Source organism: Petaurus breviceps, unplaced genomic scaffold (genome assembly GCF_028583685.1).
Source record: "Petaurus breviceps papuanus isolate PSGF00001 unplaced genomic scaffold, PetGlider_PUasm1.0 115, whole genome shotgun sequence".
Taxonomy (NCBI): Eukaryota; Metazoa; Chordata; class Mammalia; order Diprotodontia; family Petauridae; genus Petaurus; species Petaurus breviceps.
Window position 1 is genome coordinate 146,947 of NW_027185612.1, and position 21,695 is coordinate 168,641.

At 40.5% G+C, this 21,695-nt stretch overlaps 1 protein-coding gene across 1 annotated transcript; it reads left to right on the forward strand.

The window, feature by feature from the left end:
* Positions 1-21,601, forward strand: ZNF212 (zinc finger protein 212). The gene is made up of 5 exons (XM_069083161.1): positions 1-184; positions 7,197-7,586; positions 7,741-7,867; positions 9,400-9,495; positions 14,255-21,601. Exons 1-5 carry the CDS (start codon positions 161-163, stop codon positions 15,139-15,141), a joined length of 1,524 nt encoding a protein of 507 aa, XP_068939262.1. The 5' UTR covers positions 1-160; the 3' UTR covers positions 15,142-21,601.
* The last annotated feature ends 94 nt before the right edge of the window (positions 21,602-21,695 follow it).

Here is a 21,695-nt window from a genome sequence, read left to right on the forward strand (position 1 = left end):
CGGGGCGGGTCAAGGCTCCCAGGATGCAGTTTGTATCAACACGGCGGCGGTGGCTGCGGCGGCGGTGGCGGCGGTTGCCGCTCCTCTGGTGGTCCGGACACACCGACGGCAGTTCGGCCTGGCTCACGGCCCGGCTGCGTGAGGACGACGGCGGAGAGCCATGGCCGAGGCGGTTTCTCCTCCGGTGAGGTTCTGCCAGCGGGCCGAGGAGCTGGCCCAGGGAGGGGTGGACGGCGGCGGGGGGGGGGGGGGGGGGGGACCCCGAGGCCTGACTTGAGGCGCGGGGTGTGGAGCGGGGACGGGTTCGGCGGAGGAGCGCCGCCCCCGAGGGGGAGGCAGCCCCAGAGGACCTGCGCTTTGCTTCCGCTGGGACGGTGCCTGGGCTGTGCTCTGATGCCCCCGGGAAGCTGGTCACAGTCCCCTCTGTGGGCTTCGCACATCGCCTGGTCCCATTTCCTCATTTTACAGATGAGGAAACTGAGACCAAAGGAGGAAGGGAGGGTTGCCCAAGGTCACAGCGGGAGAGCCACTTTTCGTCGGCGCTTTGAGGGTTGTGGATCGAGCTCTATGTCATCTTGTTTATTAGATAGCCAGAAGCCCCAACGGATTTTGAACCCAGGGCCACGGAATCCAAATGCGGCGTCTATTTCACTAGGCGCTTGTTCCTCGCGTGTTTCGCCCCTTGGTCCGGTCTTTGGGGTCTGGGAAGCATAGTGTGCTGGTGCACGCCGGCCTCGAGCTAACCCCCGTGGTGAAACCACTGGGGAGAAACTGGCCTTGAGGCTGCCCCAGGACCGGCTTGTTTCTCCAAGCTTGTGTTTCTCGCCTCTCCACCCCACTCGTTCTTGCCACTGCCCTGGGACTTGTTTACCTTTCTGTAGGCCCAGGGCCCAGCACGTAGTAGGCGCTTTGCAAATCCTTGCGGGGGGGGGGGGGGGGGGTCAGAGCCCGAACAGCCGATGCACATTCGTAGTACGCAGAGCTCTCGTCTCCACTATTCCAGGATGAGGAGTCCCAAACGTCATTGTCCCCATTTTGTGCTTCAGTCCAGTCCGACTCTTCCTGACCCATTTGGAATTTTCTTGGCAAAGACGCTGGAGCCGTTTGCCATTTCCTTCTTATTTTGCAGATGAGGAGACCGAGGCAAACAGGGTTAAGTGATTTGCCCAGTCACACAGCTAGTAAGTGTCAGAGGCCAGATTTGTACCACAGAAGATGAGCCTTCCGGACTCCAGGCCAGACGCACTATCGATCCACTTGGTCCCTAGCTGCTCCCATTTTGCAGATTAGAAAACTGAAGATAGGCGGAGTCAATCGACTCCCCTTTACAAGATAAATTCTTCAGGGGCTAGGCCTGTTTCATTTCTCTGTATCCTCAGAGCTTAGCACAGCGCCTAGCACATACCAAGTGCTTAAATAGATGTTGGTTGATTGATAACTTAGAGCCTTGCAGCTGGTGAGTGACCAAGTCTTTTTTTAGTACATTACCCTGAAGCATATTGAACCTGCAGCCCTATATCTTCCCGTCATAGTTAGTGTCTTCTTCAGTCCGAACTGTTAGGCTGGACATCCCTGGAAACCTGCTGCTGCTTTGTTATCTGTAGAATTCTCCCAAATCCAGCTTTCAAAAAGTTCACCTCTGCCATTGTATATGTTTCCTTCTAAGACCTTAGTCAACTCCATTGAGTAAAAATGTGAGAATTAGATTTGGTGATCTTTAAATTTTCTTTTGACATTAGCATTTGGTGTAAAATTTAAGACCATCCTTATAGTTATGGCACTTGGGTGGTCCTGTTATTTTTCTCTGGTAGAGTTTGTGACTGGGATGTTGGTTGGAATATGATTGACTTTCACTATAATTAATGTATGCTGATCTATTGTCAAAAACTGGTAAGGAGGAAGTTTTTTTTTGCTTTTTGGAGAGCAATTGGGGTTAAGTGACTTGCCCAAGGTCACACAGCTAGTTTCTGTGTTAAGTGTCTGAGTTCGGATTTGAGCTCAGGTCCTCCTGACTCCAGGGCTGGTGCTCTATTCACTGCTCCACCTAGCTGCCCCAAGGAGGGAGTTTTGACATAAAGTACAATTTAAATCACTTCAACAAATTTTTATTACTTTGCCTAGCACTTTTCTTGAAGTCAGAGGACCTGAAATTATTAGCTCACAAAGTTGTTTTAAGGAGAGTGCTTTATAAACTCTGAAGTGTCATATAATTCAAGTTGTTGTAATGATTCCTTAAGCTAGGGTGCTTAATAGATGAAAGGTGATAATAGATGAAAAATTACTCATTCCCTATTCCTCAAAAAGCTAATAGTCTGGTAGGGAGATCAGAGGTATAATAATATCTTTAATAAAAATTTGAAAATAATTAAGTTCATAGGTGAAGTCAAACATTGGTTGAAAGATTCCTAGAGGGGTACTTTTAGTTGTGGATGTAAGTGAGCCTAGAGGAGAAGAGCTTCAAAAACTGAGATTCTGAAAGTAGAGATTGTTTTATTCTTTGTGTTTATATTCCTAGGACCTAGTACAGTGTCTGAGGTGTGTGTGTATTCCTAATAAATGCTTACTAATTTAATTAATCATGTTGGAATTTTTCTGCTCTCTATTCCACTATAAGTGAATGGTAGAACTATTAAGTAGTTTCACTCTTTATTGGCCTAAAGGAGGTAAGTGCATTTCCAATGGTGATATCAAATCAATATCAACAAACATTTATCGAATACCTACTGCCATTAGACCAGTGATTCCCAAGCTTTTTTAGATAAGGAGCATTTGTGCTTTAATAGAAGCATCTCCCCCAAGGATAAAAAAGAATGGGACTGGAAATTTTAGAAGAAAATAAGCATGTAACACGTGGTTTTGTACATTAAACATCTTATTTTATATCTTTGGAATGAAAATTATCATCAAAATATTATTACAGAACTATCACATTCCTTGATACATGCTACTCTTGGTAGAATTTGAAGGTTTTAAAGGATTCCTACATCTTAAGAGTTCACTCTTCAATTTCAGAAACCTTTGGTTCACTTAACAATAAGGTTTGAATAACTAAAACAGCAGTTGGGAATTCAAAGCTTTCATTACCTGTTTAATTGCCAAATTATTGGTACAACAGTAGGTGCTTAAAAAAAAAAAACCCATTATGCTGGCATTGCCAGGCCTTATGGAAGTAGGGTATTAGTGCTGTTTTGTTTAAAAGTAGGAATTTCCTATTGCTTGTCATGGTAGTAAGAACATAACTTATGGGACACTTGGTAATTCAGTTTTAGACTTGTTAAATTTGAAGTAATTGATAAGGCTGCTGATGATAACTTTGTATGGGGTCTAGGGAGAAGTTGAGGCCTGAGAGTCTGGGCTTCAAGTCAGGAAAGCCTGATTAATTAATATGATAATTTAAACTTAGCTATGGGTTAGATCATTTTGAGGGAGAATGTTGAAAGAAAACAATTGAGAACAAAACCTTGGGAGTAGAAAGAGGGAAATCTGTGAAGATGTCTTGTACTCAAAGGCTTTTGTAAAAGAACCAGGAGAGTAGTTTCAAAGAAATTAAAGGGTATCAGAAGGAAGGGATAGAATTGTTAAAAAAAATATTTTGGACTTGATGATAAAACAGCTAGAAACGGGAGGGAGCCATTTCAGTGCAGTGGTAGAAAATGGAAGCCAGATTCAAGAGATTGAGGAGCTGGTGGTTCCAAAGGAAGGTGAGAAAAGTGCAGCAACGAAGAAGGAAGGAAAGCACATGCTGTATGCCAGGCACTGGCTAAGTGCCATGCATACATCATCTCGTTTGATCCTTGTGGCAGCCCTGGAGGGTGGGCACAATTATTGTCCACATTTTACAGTTGGGGAAACTGGGGCAACCAGGTGAAGTGACTTGCCCAGGGTCACACAGATAGTAAGAGTCAGAGACCAGATATGAACTTGGGTCTTCCTGACTCCGAGCCCATCGCTGTATCTGCTATATGACCTAGATGCCTCTAAGAAGAAAATATGGTAGTTTAAAGGAATATCAAGTTCAAGGGAAGGGTTGTTTTTTTTAAACCATGAGTGATAACTTGTTTAGAGGCCCAGGAGAAGAAGCCAACAAAGGTAGAAATTGAAGATGCATGAGAGTAGGGATGGTTGATTGGAGCAAAGTCACAGCAGAGACAGAATGGGAAGATGTGATGCAGACAGAAAACCTGATACAGCTTAACATATATTGCCTTGTTTGGTCCTCTCTCGTCTTTCTCCCTGTAAACCCTGTAGGGAAGGGATCCTAAGATGCCTATTTGTGTTTCCATTACCTAGCACATTTTTTTTGCTCGTATTTGGAACTCAACAATAATCAGTTGAGTTCCAAATATGAGCAAAACAACACACTAGGTAATGGAAACACAAATAGGCATCATATGTTGGCGGACACTAGATGTCACAGTGGATGGAATGCTGGGCTTCAAGTTAGGAAGGCCTGTGTTCAGATCTGGCCTCAGACTTACTAGCTGTGAAACACTGAGCATATCATTTAACTTCTGTTAAGATGGGGATAATAACAGTACCTATGCCTGGGTTGTTGTGAAGATCAAATGAGGTGATATTTGCAAAGTGATTTGCACAGTGCCTGGAACATAATAGGTGCTTAATAAATGCTCATTCTCTTTCCCTGCTGTAAGAATGCCTTTGTCAGCATGAAACTGTCAATTTTTATATCACCTTCATTTTGGCACCCTGCTTACATACCCCTGGGATGAGAGAGAGTGACAGAAGATAGACACAGAGAGAGAATAAAAAAAGGAAAAGCAGTTCAGCAAAATAGATATATTAATAATCTTATAGTATCTACAGCTTTCTACCATGGTCCCCCACCTCTGCAAAAAAAACGGAAGAGAGATGTATTTCATTTTTTTCCTCCAGGGCCAACTTTGCTTACTATAATTATAGTGTTCAGCTTCTTTTTTTTTATTCTTTGCTTTTACATTGTTGTAGTCATTGTTTAAATCTTCCCAAACTTCTTTGAATTTTTCATATACATTGTTTTCTGTGGCATAGTAATATTCTATTATGTTCATGTACCACTATTTATTTAGCTTTTCCCTAATTTATGAGCATGTACTTAGTTTCCAGTTCTTTGCTACCACAGAAAAGTGCTGCCATGAATATTTCGGTATAGCTGGGATCTACCTTTCCTTTGACATCCATTGGGTATACTGTTAACTGTGGGGTTTTAGCATAATTTTAAATTCCTTTCCAGAATGTTTGAACCAATACCTAGCTCTACCAACAGAATTAATATGCCTGTCTTTTCAAAACTCCCCCTACAGTTAGTTACTATTTCTATCTTTTGTTATGTTTGCTAATTTTCTGGCTATGAGGTGAAACTTCCCAGTTTTGATTTTCATTTCCCTGAATATCAGTGACTCCGAACAACCTTTCATATAATTGTTAATAGTTCTCAGGTCTTTTGAGAACTGTTTCAACAAATATTTTTATAGTATTCATTATTATGTATTTTGAGGTCTGTTTTCTAAAGTGAAGGTGTACTTATCTGATGACAGCATTTCAGAACACTTGGAGAGTGTTATTGTATATTATATCAAGTAGGGGAAAACAATCAGTGGTGGAAAGGGAGCTTCTAAATAATGAATTCACTAAAGGCATAGGATCTAGGCATTTGGGAAACTGACAGCCTAAAAATAATACAGACATTGTTTAGAAAGAACCCTTCTTGGATCTCTTATGCCTTGAATTTGCCAAATGATCCATGCAGCAGTCTCAACAAAGATTTGAAGATTTATTTGTGTATTTCTTTATTGCTCTTCATCCTTCTTCCCGTTATGTTTCTCCTATTTACCATCAGCTAGTATTTATTGAATGACCATAGCCTTCGCTGTAGAAACCTAAAATTATAGGCAAAACAGACATCAGGGATGTGTGTTGTGTGTGTTTAAGCATCTTGTGTGTGTATTTTTTTTTTGTTTTCCCTTTTGACCATTTTTTGATTTTTAAATATCTGGCATAGTTTTTTGCCAGCTGGGTATGGGGCAAGTGGAGAGGGCAGATATCCAGGATAACTCACTTGTTTTAGGGTATATTGCTAATAAGGCCATGCTTTTGGTCTTGAAGCTCCCCTAGATGGGCAAGTTGATTTTATCCTGTTTTGTACAGCTCCAGACTGTATTTCTGACCCCAGGCAACTGATTGATAGATCTATGCTTTCATTCAGCCCCCCAGGAGTCTGAATGGGACCCATCACCAGTGCTAGAAAGACAACTTAAAGTTCATATCAAGGATGAAAAAAATGCATAGGACTTGGTAACAGGAAATATTGGTAGTAGCAGATAAACATGGAAAAGGAATGTTACCTGTTTCTGTTTCATAGATTGCCTGTCCCTAGGACTAGAAGATGAAAAGTGGGTGGTAGTAATTTGGCAGGACATACTAGGGTGACCAAGCAACACTTAAATTTTGCTTATGTTGTCAGCCTTTCTGTAGATTCATCACATTTTGGAGCTGGAATAAACCTTTTAAAAAATCTAATCTTAGTATCCTTTTCTTCTCTTTCCCTCCCTTCCTCTCTTATAGTTTATTTTTTTCTTTTTGCCATTGCATCCCCAGTGCTTAGTGCCTGGCGCATAGTAGGAACTTAATGCTTATTACAGACTTGTTGACTGTGACTTTATTTGACAGATGAAGAAACCATTATTCATGCAACTAGTTAGTATCAGATCAGACACTAGAAACTAGCTCTCTTGACTCCTAATCTTGTGCTCTTTCCAATAGACCTGACACCTAGGATAGAATTTAGCACATAGTAAACAATAAACAGTTCTAGTGGAATCTTGACTGTTGGGTCTTCCCTGGAGGTGGTTAAGTGGGTTAGAGGATTATTTGTGGATTTCATTTATTTAGATTATTGTTGTTGATTTCTTTATTATGTCATCCCCACCTTCTCTCCTCCCTCCCCCCACACAGAAAAATCCATGATTTAGTTACACATCTTTTGAGTTTCACCTATGGCGGTTCTTTCACTTGTAGGATGTCAGCAAGCTCGGTGAAATCTGGGTGGTACTTTTTTTTTTTTAATACTAGGAAAAAAACCTAGATCTAACCTAGGTATGAATAACTTTGAAACATGGAAGTTCTTTTTATATTGTTGTATGTTTTAACTGTCATTGTCTAATCAGACTGTGATCATAATTCCATCTTTCATCCCTCAGAACAAGGGAAAACGACGCTCTACACCTATAACTTCCTCTTCGCTCCTGCCTTCAGCTTCAGAGAAAGATTCCTACTTACAGAGTACAGAGATATCCCTCTGGACTGTGGTGGCAGCCATTCAGGCAGTGGAGAAGAAGGTGGAGTCCCAGGCTGCCCGCTTACAGACCCTGGAAGGGCGGACAGGGACTGCGGAGAAGAAACTGGCTGATTATGAGAAGACAGCAGTAGAGTTTGGGAACCAGCTGGAGGGCAAATGGGCTGTATTAGGGACCTTGGTACAGGAGTATGGGTTGCTCCAGAGGAGGCTAGAGAACATGGAGAACCTGCTCAGAAACAGGAACTTCTGGATCCTGCGGCTCCCCCCAGGCAGCAAGGGCGAGGTTCCCAAGGTAATCTCCCTAGGTCTGGAGCTGAGGGTTAGAAGGGGACGCTTGACCTTGTGTACTCTACTCTTTTGTTTCTGGTAACTTGCTTTTTTCTGGAAGGGTCAAACTCCACCAACAATGATAAGAGACACTTAGTGTGTGACCCTTGTGATTTCAGGTGCCTGGGACTTTTGAAAATGATGGAGTCTATTTCTCAGAGCAAGAATGGGAGAACCTGGATGATTGGCAAAAAGAACTTTATAGGAATGTGATGAAGAGCAACTTTGAGACCCTTGTCTCTCTGGGTAAGGGGGCTTCCCTTTTTAGAATTATCTTAGTTATTATGGACTCTGGGATTGGGACAGTAATTGACCTAGGCCCAAGTTGTTATAAATTATAATTGGGGCCCTTATATCTGTTGCCAGCTCATAATGTAGGAATCTCCTTTTTCTTCTCATTTTCATAGATGTTTAGAAATCCTAGTGCTGGTCCTCTGGCATTTATTGTCTTTGATGACCTGGGTAGGTCTTGATTTTCCTTGCTTATAAGAAAAGCATGATCAGATGGAAAGAACACTGGATCAGGAGACAGGAGAATTGGATTTGTTTAATCACTCTGTCTCTGATTTTGGCCAAGTCGTTTTTCTTCTTTCCTCATCTGTCAGGATAGATAATATCTTTTACCTCATTGGGTTCTTATGAGGATGAAATGAGAAGAAGGATATGGTGATATTTTTGGAGAATAATGTAAAATGATAATATTGCCTTTGGAATACAGTATATGACACTTCATAGTATCGTTGATTTAGAGTTGAAAATGATCTTAGAGATCATAAATTCAGTCTTCAGTGTGGTGGAATCACTTATTTATATTTATCTTAAACTTGCTCTTAGAGTGAACTTGTGGTACCCTTAGTACATACCAACTTAATGGAGGAAGTAGAGTGTGGCAAAAGGTAAACCAGCTTACCTTGCTTTGGATAATTTACATTTGAGTTTTTAAGAATATTTGGTGTTAATGCCCCCATCTAGTATCTCCATCATAGGTTCTTTTTGACTATAGAATTTTTCTGTGAAGCTATAGATTCTATTATGTTCTCTTAGTGAAAAATGTCTTACATCATAATTAAATTGCTCATTAAAACCATGTCTACATATCTTTATCTGTAAAGTAAAAGGAGTAAAATGACTTCCCTGTATATGACTAGTAAGTCTTAGAGCCAGCACTCTAACCAGGTCTTTTGATTTCAAGACTACCATTATTTTCATTATACCTGATTGTTTTTGCTGTAATGCCTGGACCTCTCTTTTGTACTTAATCAGAGTCTCTACCTTGTATTATCATCATGTGTTTTCTGCCTTGTGAAATTATAAACTTCTTAAGAACAGAGTGTAGGTCATTCTGTTTCTTTGTATCCCCAGAAACTAACATAGTGCCTTAGTACCTATTTAATAAATGTTTATTGAATTTATTAGCTTAGGTAAGACTTTATGTCTTGTTAGCATATCAGAGGTCTCTGGGGAATAGAAAATGCATAAAATTGAAACACTGGATCATTCATGGTATGGGCAAAATAAGTTTAAATTTAAGTTCATCTATAAAATGAACTGGAGAAGAAAATGACATTCCGTATTTTTGTCAAGAAAACTCCCAAAGGGATCATGAAGAGTCAGACACAACTGAAAATAACTAAACAACAACAAAATCTTAGCAGCTGGGGAAGGGAAAATAGTTACAGTTTTCCTGTGGTTGCCCTGAGGTCTAGCACTGGGGATTTTGGTCACCAATCATAAACCAAATGTTTAGTGTTTCTTATTTTTTCCTTTCTGGTTCTTAGACTGTGCCATTACCAATCCTGAGATCCTGGCCCACCAGGAAGAAGAATCTGGTACAGAGGAACTGGGGGATTTGGCTGGGGATGGTCCCCACCCAGGTGAGTGGCTACAGGTTGCTTTCTATTGCAGCTAACAATAGTCTCTCCTTCTGAAGGTCCAAGACTCTTCTGGAACCCATCTCTGACTACTTTGTGACAGCTTTTAGATGAGGTGTTTTCTTGTATTATTAATGAACTGTTAATTAACATAATTATAAACTTGTGAGCAAGAATCATGCTTTATTTTCCTTCTGAATTCATTCAAAAGAACATAGACCTTTCTGGTCATGAAAGTCTAAGACTCAGAAAACTGATGGATTCAGAAGTGTTCCAGATTACCAGCTGTGTAGCCAGTGACATCATTTGGGGTAAAAAGAGAACTGCTCTCACTAATCCAGTGCTGTTTCTAATATAGTAATCTGACTTTGGTCAGTTAATCGTCAAAGCATTTATGAAGTACTTAACGTGTGCCAGTACTGCGCTGAGTGGTGGACATACCAAGAAAGGCAAAAACATGGTCCCCATTCTCAAGGAGCTCAGAGTTTAATGGGGGAGACAACATGCAAACAACTATGTACATGTGGGGCACATACAGTGTAAATGGGAGGTAATCTCAGAGAAAGCAAGATGTTTAACTTTTTTATAAGCAGTTACAGTTGATTATCATGTACTAATGCTGTTACTGTGTACAGTACTCTCCTAGTTCTGCTCACTTCACTTTGCATCAGTTCATGTAAGTTTTTCTAGGTTTTCTAAAGTCAGTCTGCACATCATTTCTTATAGCACAGCACATTCATATGCCACAACTTGTCCATGGCTCTCACTTTCTCATGTTTCTTGTGTACCTGTGTAATTTCTGTAGCAGCAGAAGACACAAAAGCACCCACGAATGCTCTCACTCCCACTGATGAGGTGGGAGAGGAGGGACAGTCTTGGGATCAATCATCTAGTTCAAGCCCTTGTTTTACAAAGGAGAAAACTGAGGTTCAGCAAGGATAAATGACTTGCAAAAGTACATACAAGGTCAGCCCTGGTTTGAAGGCATATCCTTAAACTAAATTGGCTTTCTTTTTATTCTTTTTATTCATACCCAATACTTCAACTAGAGAGAGAGAGACAGAATACCTGTGCTCTAGCACACAAATGCTTTTAGGCCAAATTTGTATTATGTATGTTTCTCCTTTTGGGTGGGGTGGGGGTGGGGCAGGGTTCCATTCCCAAACACATAATGCTTCTTCAATCCAGGCAGTTTGCAGTATACTCCAGTGACAGTGTCACATCTGTCTCTGCCTTCATTGAGTCTCACTCAGGTACTCTTTGTGCTCTCTGAGGTTCCTGAGTTTCCTCACATATCGTCTCAATATATGATGCTGATGCTCTACCCCTTTTATCTATTCTTTTTGTTTTGTGTAAGGTCCTACTAGAACCATATTGAAGTTGTATCTCACAAGTGAAGAGAGTGAGCCCTAGGCTCCCCAACCATGGGCACCATAGCTGTACTACACCTCTCCCTCCTGTCTTCATTTAGCCTCACTACCTATATTTGTATCACACATTCTCACCACATTTTCTTTCTTATCACCATGGCTTGATATCAGTCCTGGCTTGATAAAAATATATACCAGCCCCTTCATATGTGGCTCCCCTGAAAAATCTAGAGGAAGTGCTGATACCAAAAGCCAGTAAACTCCAAACTTTCTCTCACACACCATCAGTAAAAAATTTTTATGCCTGTACTCCCAAAACATATATTTACCTACTTATAAATTAAACACATGTACAACTGCTAATAATTATGTATATTACAAAACTTTTAAACAATAGAAATTAAGAAACAGTGAGATAAAGATGAGATAATAGTCACTGGAATTTATTAAGGAGCAGGAGGTGATATGATCAGGCTTAAAGCTTTAGGAAAATCACTTTTTCCTAAATCTGTATGGAGGTTAGGTTAGAGAAAAGATTTGAGGCAGGGAAAATAATTAGGAATCTATTATACTTGTCTGGCTGATGAGGCCCTGAACTAGAGTGGTTGCTATCTGAATGGAGAAAAAAGGTATACAGACAGTTTTCTACTTTACATAAGTGAAACCTTTCATAAAGTGATTTTTATATAATACCAATTTGTCCATATATGTGGGGAAGGGAGGGAGGTTGGCAGGATTGAGGGAGCCACATTTCCCCCTAAACCCCTCTTCCCCAAGGAGGGGTTGGCGCTCAGTTCAGGGACACGTGGTGGCTGGGGACAGAGAGTTGAGAGCAGTAGGAGGAAATGGGAGAGCAGTGGTTGAGGAGGGGAAACAGACACAGACATAGGAAAGGATACACTTGGGGGCCAGGGACAGATATAGTGCCTATTCAAGGACAGATGGAGACCAGACATGCAGGTTATGGGTCAAGTGGGACAGAGATCTCTCTCAGCTCCAAGGTCTCAAGCCAAACCTTCAGTCTGTGGCAGTAGCAGGGTAGTGTTTCCCTATGTTTATTCTGTTTTCACTTGGGGGTTTTTTGTTCTGTTTTTTTGTTTGTTTGTTAGTTTGTTTTTGTTTGGGATGGGAGGCTGTGGAGTGCTGAGCCAAGGGGCAGAAGTGAAGCGAGCACAGTAAAGTTAACATAGATGTTCTTTTGAAATGAAGATTTCTTTCAGAATTATTTATGTAAAGTTGAATTTGCATAATGCAAATTTACACAAAGTAAGAACTATCTTTATAAGAGAGATGTTAGAGGAGGTAGAAATGATGAGATCTAGCCACTGATTGGATATATGAGCCGAAAGTAAGTGAGGAGTCAAAGGTACCATCAAGATTGAGAACCTGGGTGAGTAGAAGAATGGTGGTGCTGTCATCATTAATAGGGAAGTTCAGAAGTAAGGTAAATTCTGGGGCAAAAGTAATGAGTTTTCTTTTGGACATAGTGAGTTTGAGATGCCTGTGGGGCACCCAGTTGGAAATGTCCAGTGGGTAGTTCATGATCATAAGATCACATTTAAAATTGGAAGGGACTTTGGAGGCCAATGAGTCTAACCCTTAGTTTTATAAATGGAAAAAACTGAAGCATAGAGAGATTAAATGACTTACAGTGTGGGACTGGAGCTCAGGAGAGATGTTAGAGCTAGCCAAGTAAAACTGGGAGAGTTTTGCATAGAAATGGTAGTTAAATCCATCAGCTGAGAGAATGTAGAGAGAGAAGAGAAGAGTGACTCCGTACACCCACAGAGGAGGTATGATTTGGATGTTGAGCCAACAAAGAAGACTGAGAAGGAAGGTTTAGACAGAAAGGAGGAGAACCAAGGGAGAGCTGTCAGTATTACCCAAAGAGAAGAGAGTAAGTATCTAGGAAGAGAGAGTGGTCATCTGTGTCAAATGCTTTAGAAAGGTCAGAAGAATTGAGATTGAGAAAATATCCTCTGATTTGACAGTTACGAGATCATTGATAACTTTGAAGAGAACAATTGGAATTAAGTGAAAAATCAAGGATAAAGAGAGAAGATTGAGAACTTGCAAGGCTAGAAGGATGGTAAACCTGGAAATAGGAAAGTTAAGGAGAGATGGATTTGGGAAAACAAATAATGTAATCCTAGCCTTTCTGTGCTTAATCATCCTTTGCTACTTTTCCTATTGAAAAACGAAGTGCATATGGGTTTTAGTTTTAAGCTGCTACCTCAGAGTCCTCTGCAGCTGTGATGCATGGGGACAGAAGATGAGGACTGCAGGGGAGGGGTGGAAATTTGTGCAGTGGAGTTGGATTATATCTTCTGGGGGGGTCTCAGACCCAGGGTTGCCCAAGAAGGCTGTGGGAGGGGGGCTAAATGAGAGTGTCTTAGGGGTATTATAGTTTAGTTTGAAACAATCCATAATTGGCTATCAAGAGGAAAGTGAGATTAGCTCTCCTTTCTTACTCATTGATTGTTTAATCACCTACTCCTTTGGGTCTTTCTGTGATCCCTTAGAAGTCAAACTAAAATAGAAGTGATCTTTGAGGATCACTGTTTTTTGTTTTGTTTTTTGTTTTTGCTTTTTGGAGGGAGGAAGGCAGGGCAATTGGGGTTAAGTGACTTGCCCAAAGTCACATGGCTAGTAAGTGTTAAGTGTCTGAGGCTGGATTGAACTCAGGTCCTCTTGACTCCAGGGCTGATGCTCTATTCACTGTGCCACCTAGCCACCCAGAGGATCATTGTTGACTTAGAAAACCACAAATTATGTTGTATTCTCTTTTTATTTATTTTGCTACACATTTCCCACTCATATTTTAATATGGTTCAATGACCTCTGCCTTAGCAGTCTACATTTGAGACCATTGCAATAAACTGTTATTTATTTCAGCTTTTGCTCTATTTCTTGCAATTGAAGGATGACACACACCTAAATGTCCTCCAAACCCTGAAATGCCTTTATTGTACTAACACTCCAGAAAAGAATATATAAAAGTATTCCCATGTTTCCTTTCTCAAGACTATGGAATAAAGGGAGCTTTTGAGGAAGAGGTCAAAAGTTGAAGGATCAGACCAGAATGTATCCATATAAGTCTAGGAGAAGGTTTTGAAACCAGATAATTTAGATTATATATATATAAATGTGCTGACAGAAAAGACAAGGTTAGGCAAATATGTATTTGTAAGAAATGACCTTAGTGTTTTCAAGTGTTGAGACAGGTTTTCTCTGACTCTCCTGTAGGTAAAAAGTCTAAATCATTTGCTGTTTGGATGACTTATAGGGAACTCTTTAAAGCCAGAGCTCTTTTAATACTTTTTTTGTCTAGAGTTCATTGGTATTAAAATTTCACTTTTTTGTTTGTTTATTTCTGTTCTTTTCCTCTACAGTAGATGGAATTATGATCAAACAGGAGATGAAGTACCATCAAGAAAGTCCTGAAGACTTACCTGGAGAGTTTTCTGGTAGTGTTGAACAGCATACTTTACTAATCCCTGAGCAGGCTGCACCCTGGGATGGTCAGGGTAACTCTATCCTTTTGGAGACTGACCCAGAAGTTGTTAAACTGGAAGAAGCTATTGAGTGTAACCAAGACCGAAGTGATTCAAAAACATTGGGCTTTCATCGGAAGCGGAAATCTACTGGTCAAGCCCGATCAGGTCAGGAGTGCAGACAGGGCATGAGGTTGAAAAGGAGTCTGGCCCACCCACGGAGCCCTCCAGCCACGGGTTCGTATGAGTGCTCTGAGTGTGATGTCAGTTTCCGATACAAGCAGCAACTGTCTGTTCATATGAGGACCCACCCAGGTTGGGGGTCTTTTGGGGATCCGGAACCTGAGGAGAATCTACGGCCCAGGCCCCAACTCAAACCTCAGGCCAAGAAGGTGAAACCACACCGGTGTGAGGAGTGTCTGAGAAGTTTTAGCTGTAAGGCAAGCCTTGTGACCCACCAGCGGTGCCACTTGCAGGAAGGCTCAAGTGTGGGCCAGCGAGTCCAGGAGAGGTTCTCACCCAACAGCCTGGTTGCACTACCAGGCCACATCCCTTGGAGGAAGAGCCGCAGCTCACTTATCTGTGGATACTGTGGCAAGAGCTTCAGCCATCCTTCTGACCTGGTGCGACATCAGCGCATCCACACAGGTGAACGGCCCTACAGCTGTGCACAGTGTGAAAAGAGTTTTGTCCAGAAGCAGCACCTATTACAGCACCAGAAGATCCACCAGAGAGAACGGGGTGGGCTGGCCCTGGAACCTGGAGGGAATGATGGGCTGCTCTAAGGATGCCGGCCCCTCATCTATCCCTGGGGCAAGGGGGGCCGGCGTAAGCCCCCTGGAAAGTCACTGTGCAGGGGTGAGGCACCTCTCAACTAGATCCTGCCTTAGGGCAGGGTGAGCTCAGCCACCCCCCTACCTTCTTCCCTCCTTTCTGCGACCAAGCACTAGACTGAGCCCGAATTCTTCCCTAAAAACCATGCTGAGATGGGGTAGGTAGCCTAAGAGTCAGGCTTCCTTACCCTGCCTTCCACCTGCTGATGAGTCAGCCATTCTTTGGAATCCTTTGTGCCTCTTGTTTTTCACATTACCCCAGGGCTTGGGGGTTGGAGTGATCTAAGGTCTGCCACCTGGTGGGGACTTCTGTTATGTTGCCAGGCCCAAGTAGTATTCTTCAAAAGAATCCCAGAATGGAAATTCCCACAGATGCCCCTTCTGCCCCTCTAGGTGACCTGTGATCACCTCCAAGGCCTGTTGTGGGGTGTTTTGTAACTGCCCCTGAGGGAGTGGGGCCAGAGGTATTAGCAATCCTGTGGCAGGAAGTTGGGAAGCACAATATTGCATTTCTTTAAAAAAAAAAAAGTTATATTTGGTGTAACATGTAGGATGATTAACTTAAATGAGCCACTTTCCTTTCTCTGCTGATATCAGTCTTGAACTCAGTTTGAGGATTTTTTCATTTAATTTTTAAAACCAGGATTTCTGACAGTTTTTTTAAATTCTAAAAGAAGTGATTGTTCCTAACAATGGAACTGGGCCCACCCTCTAGGAGGGAATAAAGGATATGAGGTTTCTTTAGTGTTGCCTTCACTGTGGACAAATCAGGGAGCAAAGGATATGTTTCTGGTATCCGTCTGACTAGCTCCTGGAAGTCATAAGTAGAATGTCTTTGTCTATAGAGGATCAAGGGGAAGAGAGAAAAATGGCTAAAGTCATGAAGCCCCTGCAGAGATTGTGAAGGCAAACTTTGAGCCCTTTCACTGGAATGAGTGTAGAATCTGGTTACAGGGCTTCACTTGTGAGCAAGGAACTGGGCCTATTTCTTCTGTATGTATGTATGTATGACCTTAGTTGCTCTATGAGGGTCTGTGGCCTTGGTTTATCAGGGTTTTTCAGGTTTTGGAATTGACTGTGGGTCTTAGTTTCAAAGAGACAATGAAGGGAAGTATTCAGTTCCTTACCTCTGAAGCCACTGCCAAATGCTCATTACTATTACTGATGTCTCTGGTGGAAAAAGAGGGAAAGCATTCCTGGGACAGACAGGAATTCCTCATTGTGCTCTGCATAGAATAAAACTGCTAACTAGCAAAAAGTCCTTATCTGGTGTTTTCCTCCTGTCAAAAATAGCTTTCCTAGTTTTGAGGAGCTGAAGTGAGAAGAGGCAGCCTTACTTGGGGTGTTAAAAGGAAACTGGCCAAGAAACTTGCACTTAAGGCTCTGTGGATTCAGTAACTGCCATTGCGTTTAAATCCAGGTCAGCTACATGACAGAGGTTTGTCCTTCCATAGAACTAAACTTCCTGATGTTTGTAAGAACAATCCATGTATTCTCAATTTTATGTCCTTTCCCTAAACTCCTTCCTTAAAAACATTAGTCCTCACAGGATTGGACTCATTTTTTGAACATTTGTTTTATAAATAGGAGAATGATAGGACTTCCTCTGAACTATTGCTTACTTGAACAAAGGAACTTTAATATTTGGCAAATTTGGTGATAACTAGTATTATTACCATGAGAAACTCTTACAAGTTCTTAGTTCAACTTTAGCTTTGATAGTTTCATTTGTAATTAAAGTTAGTAAAATCTGCCTGATCAGGTCACCACAGTTCAGTGTCTCATCTTCAGTTTCTTGATGTCACAACTTTGACTTTTAACTTAAGAGGAGCAATGATGAACTGATGAATTCTAACCACATTCACACGAGTTATACAACAATGAAAATTTATTAAATTGCAGTTGGGAGATAGACCTGGCCTGAGATCCATTCCTGGACAACTCAGGAGATTAAATAAACATTCAGAAAGTTTATTGAGCATAATATTAAAGCAAGGGAAGTTGGATGTTCCTAACGGATATTGCCATCAAGCTATGAGCCAAGGCAAACGCTTCACATTTGGAACCTTCTCCTTGAGCTCATATATCAGTGCAGTCAGTTGATGTATCAGGGTGGTTCCAGGTCACTGATGGACAGATAATTAGCTGAACACAGTAATGTATGTTTAACTTCATTTTCAAAACTTCATAGAAATTGAAAGGGAAGTAATTTGAAAAGAGAACTGTAGAATGAGCCATTTTAAAATTACCTTCTCTCAAAAAATTGCTCACATAATGAGATCTAAGTCCTCAAACATTGAATAAAATATTTTATTTTGTTGAATCTTGCAAATTTTGAGCTTCTTAGTGAGCAACAGAGTTCACTGAAGAAACCATAGCTGACCTGAGGCATAGAACTGGGGTTTAGAGCACCATGGATTCGTGGAAGCAGTATAGCGATAAATAGGCATGTTGGGCAGGAGACAAGGCACCACATTCCAACTGTGGTTGCTGATTATAGGGATGTTTAATAACTATTTCAACACTAAAGAAACCTCATAGTAGAAAATTGTGTTTGGTATTTGAATAGGTACTATTAACTGATGTTTCCAGAGGAACCTGTCAACCACCTGACCTTACTACCTTATATATTTGAGGAACTTGCTTGGTTATCCCAGAAGAGTGCTTAGCTTAATAAAGACTGATGATATTCATCAGGAGACTATTGGCTGCTGCTATATAGATAATGTAGGTAGATGGTGGACTGCAAGTAAATTAACATTGCAGAACCTTGGTATCTTAAGATGAGTCATTGCCTCTTGGATCACTAGAATATGAGTGTGGCAGTAAGATGCCTCAGCCTTCCTAACCTAATTGGCTGAAATAGTGGTGTCAGCTGCAGCAAGAGGAGCAGAGATGTATGAGAAGGTTGCTGAAGAGATTGATATCTGATATATGGCCAACAATTAAAAAGTATACATTGTATACTGTGGGGATACAGAAGTGGTGGCACTTGTTGGGTGTTTATCAAAGAGCTCATCCTGAAGCTGATGTAGTGTTGGCATTCAAAAAGCAAAAAAAACACAGGCCACTGCAGAATTTCCCCAGCATGTTTTGGGAATAGCATGGGGCAGTACCAGTGAGAAGCAGAGCAAGACCTTTTCTCTTGAAGAGAGCTTTGCCATCAATTCTGTCATATGGTAAACTGATGGTCTAAAGGATATAGTTATGACAATCTTGTTTCATTGTTACTCCATTCATGTACTACTTCTGAAGAATTCAGAATCTTGTTGCTTCTAATGCAGAGGGTAGAGAAATTGAGAAATTCTATGAAGAATTTGACAACCCTCTAGACTGAATCACTATAAACCTTGATGTTTGGTGACTTCTGTGCCAAAAGGTATGCACAGAGGAAGGACATAGAGTAGGGAAGTTGGTTTCATTAGTATAGGCAACTCCTAGGTGAGGAAACGTCCTCTGCCAATTCAGGGTCAACACCTTGTAACATAGAGCTTTAGAAAGTTGCCTAGAGTTCTCAGATGTCCAGCGACTCACCCAAGGTCATACAGACCAAATCAAATGCTTCTTAGCTTCAAGGCCAACTTGAAATATATATTGAATGGTATGGATCAAAAGTAAGGAAATAGGTCAAACCTTTAGTGACCCCACAGAAGCGTCAAACCTTTACATTGCAAGTATTTCCTTTTATAAAAGAAATGGGAAATACATACGATCAAAATGATCAAAAATGAAATCATCTATATTTTAAGAGAGAAAATAACATGAGTGATATAGGAATCATTCCTAAATCAACTATATGCAGTTAGATCACTGACTTGTTAGAGCAAAAATCAAAATTAGGGGAATAAATATTCAGTTTGGAGTATCTGGAAGAAAGAAAATGTGAAAAATGGCATACAATTAAAATAGCAACCTTACCTATTTTATACAAATTATTGATGCCAGGATATGGATAGAGAAAGGGACATAAAGCTTGATTATAACAGTTTTATGCAGGTATTTAACTGATAGAAATAATTTACTGTGAAGAAGAAACCGAAAGGGCCTAGAAACTGCATCAGCCAGTAAATAAATATGATTTGATCTGGTCAAGTAAAGCATCAAGGACAATACTAATTAAGAATTACAGATCATATTCAAAATCTTACAGAAAAAAAAAATGGGTTTGTGGAAGATCGAGAAGTATCACCATATGACAATGTAAAGTAATTTGCCGAAAGACCTAAGCAAAGTCATCTGAAGGCATTTAAAAATGAAGCAGAAAGGACAGCAAACATTGCAAAATTGCTAAAGTTCTGCAAAGATTTTTATAGCAAACTTTACTGTCAAGAATACCTGACCTACCACATTTGGATTCAGTATAGTTCTTGATGGCCTGATGGAGGAAGTGGAAATGGCACTGAAGTGAACAGAAAAGACATTTGGATTGTACCAAGAGGAATTATATGCTTGGGGTGACCTAATTTTGAGGGTACTAAGGAATCAATTCTCAAGGTTTATGAAAGGAGAGGAAACTATAGGCACAAAAAAAAAATCTCAAAAGCAACCAAGACGATCTCAAAAATAGATTCCAATCCATATGCCTACTTTCCCATATATACAGATTTTTATCATCCTTAACACATTGAGGGAGTCCTTCATCAGCTTAAGGGAACAGACATATTTTAAGCAATAAGCCACTTTCAGATATTGCCTGAAAGGCATGAAAGATACATCTTCCTATCATACTTACTGATCATTGGCCATAAAAATAATTTGATTTTATTAGGCAAAACATTGTCATAAAGGCTCTTCTCCAAAAAGTCTCCTGTAATACTGAAATCATAAGAAATCTTGGAAGATCTGAAGACAAGAGAATTTTGTTCAGTGGCCCTCAAATTATTGGTGGCAAGTGGAGTATAAAATGGATGTGTATACATGCCAAAGGTTAACTGAGATTTTCTAGAAGTTCTCTATAAATAGTGAGGCCCTCCAGTATTCCTGTTTGTGGATGACATGTTTACTGCGTCAAGCGCTGGAATATTGCAGACTCCTAAATGAGATCTGTAACTCCAACCTTTTCCCTTGGAACAAAGTTTCTGGTGGTGGTGTATAGTTTTAAGTCAAGGAATATTACTCTGAAGAACTGAAGCTAATATTCATCCACAGGCTTTGCAGAATTGCATTTTGGGCATTAGCCTAGCAACACATTACAAATAAGAAATTATTCATGAAAAGTGGTGTAAGGAATGTCAGAAAAATACATTATTGGAAAAGTTAAGAGGTGGATGTAAAGATTGAGGGATAGCACACATACTCTACCATCCATTGTAAGGAAAGTGTGAGGAAGGCCATCAGCATGTTGGGTGGGAGCAAAACAGTGGCAAAAACAACCATCCTGTGACATTCTGTCGTTGTTACATGAGCATGGCAGAGAGCCCTCGTTTATAGGATATTGGGGTGACTTAGGAACCAGAACCAAGTCTTTTTCTAATTAAAGTCCAGCTTAGAGTCAAAATAGCACAGTGAGAAAGGCCTCAAAACAGATTGTTTCCTGGCTTCTAGTGGCTAAAAGTTTGGGGGATCTTGGTCACTTTGGTGCCCTGGTCTTAGGAGCAAGAAGAGAGCTTCAAGGGTTCCTTTGAGAGTGATGTAAATGTTTAGAAAAGGGGGGAGGAGGAGTTAAGATCCAGAACTGGAAGATACTGTTTATTTCTTGTAAAATTGAAAAAGAAAAAATTTTCATATTAAAAAGAACTACCAAGTTATACATTTTTGGATATACCAGATAGCATTTTAACAATAACTCAAATTATATGCAATATATTTTTTATTTCCAACAATATGCAGTAGCTTTTAAAGTCTGTAATGGGTAATTAAAAAAAGATTTCCCCAATTTTCTGGCTCCAAATTAATTTGTGATACTCCTGACCCCCTTTTGCTTAATATTTAAACTCTTAAAACCATTAGTTCTCAGGATTTCATTCTAAGTAGTTGCAGTGAATCTTAAGTTCTTGGAAGAGAATCTGCTGTTGATCTTATTTTCCCTAGTGGTCTGTCATTAGGGCATACCCTCCCACCTTCTTTGAGAAGGAGTCGGGTTCACTTGGTTACTGGACAGTGATTTAAGGAAATGAAGTTGTTACTGCCAAATAGTGATTTTAAAATGATTAAAGGGTGTCCTTTATGAGTGGAACCATAACAATGCATATCACTTTAAAATATCTAGCAGAAGTTGTGGGAGAGTATGGCGAAGAGTTGTGGGGGTAATGTCTTGTGATCCTCACCATTGGACATGGGAGTTTGAAATACATAATTTATATTTTTAAAATTTTTCATGATTGAGAGAATCTTATATGGCTTCAGGGCAACTTTAAAGATACAATTACATGTAAGAATAAAAATGGCCAACCCAATAAACATTTTTTAAGCACCTGCTTTGTGTAGAACACTGATGTATGTGTGTGTGAATGCAGTGATTTAAAGCCTAGTTTAGACAAGGGTCAGTATTCATGTACCTTACCTCC